Below are 5,000 nucleotides of genomic sequence, written 5' to 3'. Positions count from 1 at the left end.
TGGCACACACACACACAGAGTCCAAGGTGTGTCATACAAAAACACTCAGGGCCAGATGTACTAACGCTTTTGCGCCCACTTCAGGTGTTTCGCAATGTGCGTGTAAAATCATTGCGAAGTATGTACAAACAGGCCGCAATGATGTAACCGATGTAGCGCCAAACTGCCTGTCGCGGGAGCTGAAAGTGGCAGATTGCGTTTGTCATGTCATGCATATGCATTCATGGGAGGATCCAGGGGAAAGTGGGAGTTTAGTGTAAAAGATGGGAGGGGGAAGAGTAAAAAGCCTAATTATGTATTCCGCGGTATGTACAAAGACTGCTCCTGAAAGCGCCGCGTCTATTCTGCGCCTAAATACTTCCGCCTTGTAAAAGCAGGTGTTAATCAAATTGCAGATCAATCGTCAATAAGAGAACCTTTCAAAGACAACAGAATCGCTATTTAGAGCACCAGTTTTTGTGGTGAAAGTATTTGTACTACCAAAAGCCACCTCAACTTTCGTTGGCCTTTCAAATGTCTTACTTTCACTTTCACGTCATTCACTTAAACTTTCCTACTTGCCAGATTTGACCAATCTTCCATAGCCCTCGTGCACAAGTAGTTTGAGTAGAACTACTGATCTTCATTATCTCCTGCTTGTTGACATCTTATCATGTATGGTATTATTTCATGATCGCTAAACGTTTGATTCTTTTTAATGTTGTCATCAGTTAACTTCATTCAACTGCGCTTGTATGTAGGTGCTGCCATTCAGTTGTGGACGTTCATAAATTGCGTTTATGGGCAGAGAAAGGCGCAGTTTACACTAAGGATTGAACGATTAATAAACACGACGGAAACTTGGGTCTGACAGCGTCCGCAATTTGTGGTGTGTCCATGACGCTGATAAGGCTACGTTCTCAAATGTACACTGGCCCTCTGTCTCTGGCTCACACACACACCCAGGACAGGGCTTGCCCTAGCAACCCAAAAACACACACTCACACACACAGGACAGGGCTGGTTGTCCTAGCAACCCAAAAACACACTCTGCTGAGGCATAACACCCAGGCATGCAAATAAATATGTAAAGGCTTACACACACACACAGACAAACAAACAAACAAACACACCAACCTCGCTCCGGCTGCGAGATCACAGCACATGATTAGCACGATGTATTCACATGTCAACTTTTGGTGGAGGAAGGGGCGGAATATGTGTAGACGGCTGCCATGTTTGCGTTACGAATTAACCTCATACATTCCTATGGGAGATTCTTTAAGTGCTGTGCCTCCTCATTAGAAAGTCTCTGACTTTATCTTAGCATCCTGCTAATTCACTCCTATACACTCTAGTGTAGCCTTGTGCTAATAAGTTTCCATATACTCTAATTTAGCATCCTGCTAATTCACTCCCATACACTCTAGTGTAGCATTGTGCTAATGAGTTTTCATATACTCTAATTTAGCATAAGTAAGTATTTTGATCCCGTGAGGGAAATTTGGTCTCTGCATTTATCCCAATCCGTGAATTAGTGAAACACATTCAGCACACAGTAAACACACAGTGAGATGAAGCACACACTAATCCCAGCGCAGTTAGCTGCCTGCAACAACAGCGGCGCTCGGGGAGCAGTGAGGGGTTAGGTGCCTTGCTCAAGGGCACTTCAGCCGTGCCTACTGGTCGGGGTTTGAACCGCGTTCAAACCCCGACCAGACAAATTCACTCCCATACACTAATTTAGCATCCTGCTAATGAGTTCTCATACACGCTAATGTAGCATCTTGCTAATGCTAATGAGCGTTCATATACTCTAGTTTAGCATCCTGCTAATAAGCTTTCATATACTGTAATTTAGCATCCTGCTAATGCTAATGAGCAGTCATACACACTAGAGTAGCATCTTTCCAATGATCTCAGGAGTTTTCATATAATCTAGAGAGTAACATCCTACCACAAACACTATCAACAGATAAAGAGTGTGTCCTCTACCCTTAGTGTGTGTGTATACGGTGTGTCCTCTACCCTTAATGTGTGTATACGGTGTGTCCTCTACCCTTAGTGTGTGTGTATACGGTGTGTCCTCTACCCTTAGTGTGTGTGTATACGGTGTGTCCTCTACCCTTAGTGTGTGTATACGGTGTGTCCTCTACCCTTAGTGTGTGTATACGGTGTCCTCTACCCTTAGTGTGTGTATACGGTGTGTCCTCTACCCTTAGTGTGTGTATACGGTGCTGGTGTGTCCTCTACCCTTAGTGTGTGTATACGGTGTGTCCTCTACCCTTAGTGTGTGTGTACGGTGCTGGTGTGTCCTCTACCCTTAGTGTGTGTATACGGTGCTGGTGTGTGATGATGGAACGATTGGCATGAGTGAGTGAGTGAGTGAGTGTGTAAGAAACACACCTCTTTGACAGTGGCGTCGTCGAAAAAGACCCACTTGGCGGATTTGGTGTGGAAGGCGAAGGCGCAGTAGTGGCGACTGGAGAAGCAGATCATTCCCACCAGCTGAAGGTCGCTACGCTTGGCCTGGTCATCAGTCACGCGGTAGAACAGCTAAAAACACACACACACACACACACGCACACGCACGCACACCACACACACACACACACACACACAGAGTGTTTAGTCTGATTATCCCAAAAGGATTGTGCTGTTGTTCTGAAAGCTAAAGGAAGCAGATTTGTAAGAGAAGAGGAGGAGGAAGAGGAGGAGGTAGAGGTAAGAGGAAGAGGAGAGGGGGAGGAGGAGGTAATCGCAAGGCTCATGCGTTGGAAAATGCTTCAGGAAACAAAGCCATCCAGGGATGACACACACACACACACATCAATTAGGGTATACCATAGAGAATATCTCTCCCTCATTATTCTGGTTGTTGAAGGAGCCTCTGATTCATGGTTCTGTTCTCGACGAGTCTCGTGAGTCAGGATTTGTCCCTGGTACCTACTTCTAAGCTTATCAGCTCTGGAGTTACAACCCTTGGGGATCTAGTAGAGTTTGCTGGTCCTGATTTCAGTAATAGCCATACTTTAGCTCAACACTTAGGTGTGAAGTCAGGGGCGGAGCTAATGGTTCACTATAAGGGGACGATCTTTAGTGGGCCCCTATACTGTCGGTGTTTATCCCAACATCATGTTTTTATTTAGTCCACTTCATATTGTGCTGAGGCTGAGGCATTTGGTTTATGTCCTGATGACCTAGCCTACCGTTTAGTCTGTACATCGGGCCAGCTTAGGCCTGCAACGATGCGAACTGTAGTGATCAGGCGCGCCTGCAGGTGTAGGCCTATGGCCGTACGCACTGTGCGTACCATCAGGCAACTCAACGAGAGAGAATTTCCCCTGTGTGTGTTCACACAAAGTTAGCCCATCATAACTTCCCAACCGCTTCACAACTGTGCACTAGTATCCCATTAACTGCTCGACAATAGGCTATTTACAATATTCTTTAAAATTTGTAAACACGTTGTCAAAATCAACTTTAATGTACGCACCTTTTGTTTGAGCAGGAGAGGGAATAATAGCCTAACAAACACACGCAGCAATTACAGAAGTTGTGGGCTAGGCTACTTGTTGCTTTCTTTTACTATGGTTTATGGAAGCATATGTGTAGCTTTATTCAAATGAGAATGCAATCTGCAATTCAAAAAGACATTACATTATGCAATTGCCAATTCATTATGCAATTTAATATTGTAATTTGCAATAATTTCCAACAAATTGTATTTTAATCTGCAAAGTGACAATGCAATCCTAAAATCAATTTGAATAATTTTGGTTAAAAAATAGAATAAACATGGATTGAAATGCATTCCATTTTGCCATGGTACTTCAGTCTCAACATTCAAATGGCAATTTGTTCAATATTCAGTTTCATCATTTAACTGTCAATTCGTTTTGCAATTTAATATTCAAAGTGCAATGTAGGATTGCATTTTGAAAACATATTTGGCAAAACTGACAATGCCAGCCTGAAAACAATTTGGATTATTTTGGGCAAAATGTTATCTATCGTTTTGAGGCATTTTATTCAAATGGAAAAGAAATATCGCTCCCCTTGATTGCATTGAACTTTACCACGCTCTTTGTGTTGCAAAATTCAAATGGCAATTCAATCTGTAATCTGTAATCTGTCAAGTCACTCGTCAAGGCGGGAACTAGTCTACGTCACTTCCGTGTTTACGTCTTACTCAGTTAGCGTTTGCAATGGAGGAGTTTGCAGCTGCAAACTGGCCGATGATGTAGAACAGTGGTTCTCAACCTTTTTTTAGTGATGTACCCCCTGTGAAAAATGTTCAGCCAAGTACCCCCTAACCAGCGCACAAGAATTGCTGAATTGTTGTATACGATACTTATTTGTAGGCTACCGATTTGCTGGGGAGTGCTACTAAAGCTGCCGCTGGTTAGACAGGCAAAGTTATCAGCAGCAATATAAGAGCCTTAATAACCACAGCTGGGTCTCGCGGTCACTAGGCCTACTCGCGGTCACCGTTAGGCTATATTAATTAATCAACTGTGACATGATATGTTTGCGCCACCAACAAACAATGAAAGGGTGGAGGTAGCAAAGGATGAAGTCAGCAAAACTAGAGGAGTTCTTTCAGATGAACAAGGCAGGCAGATTGCTTGTCAAAACGTTAGCATTATATCTGGATTATACTGAATAATGTTTACTGATGTTAAACCGCGAACGCTGTTTAAAGACATACACAACGGTAAACTAGAACAAAACTATAGGTAACTTTACCCTTTATAAAGTATTATAAAGTTATCCAAATGAATAGGTCGTTATTAAACTGTGTGTTCTCCCCCTAAATAAAAGGTCTCTGGACAAGAGGGTGGATACACCCTGGCGTGATGTTTTGCAGGTTAAAAATTATGTCAAACCACAATGGCGAGCATTTTACAAGTCACCATTAACTAAAAAAAGCTGGTGATCTACAATGGCGTATTCTGCATGGTGCAATACATGTAGCAGTGAATGCTTTTATTTCTGTTTTAAATTCAATGGTCGCTCAA

The 5,000-nt window shown here is 43.0% G+C and overlaps 1 protein-coding gene across 1 annotated transcript in view; it reads right to left on the bottom strand.

The window, feature by feature from the left end:
- The window catches only part of LOC125289333 (inactive ubiquitin carboxyl-terminal hydrolase 53), a 91,844-nt gene that overhangs the window by 53,067 nt on the left and 33,777 nt on the right, over positions 1-5,000 (bottom strand). Inside the window, 1 exon segment of the mRNA XM_048236087.1 lies at positions 2,386-2,535. Coding sequence (XP_048092044.1) covers positions 2,386-2,535 — 150 coding nt within the window.

This window comes from Alosa alosa, chromosome 24 (genome assembly GCF_017589495.1).
Source record: "Alosa alosa isolate M-15738 ecotype Scorff River chromosome 24, AALO_Geno_1.1, whole genome shotgun sequence".
In the NCBI taxonomy this organism is placed as follows: Eukaryota; Metazoa; Chordata; class Actinopteri; order Clupeiformes; family Clupeidae; genus Alosa; species Alosa alosa.
This window is presented reverse-complemented; position numbering and strand designations above follow the sequence as displayed.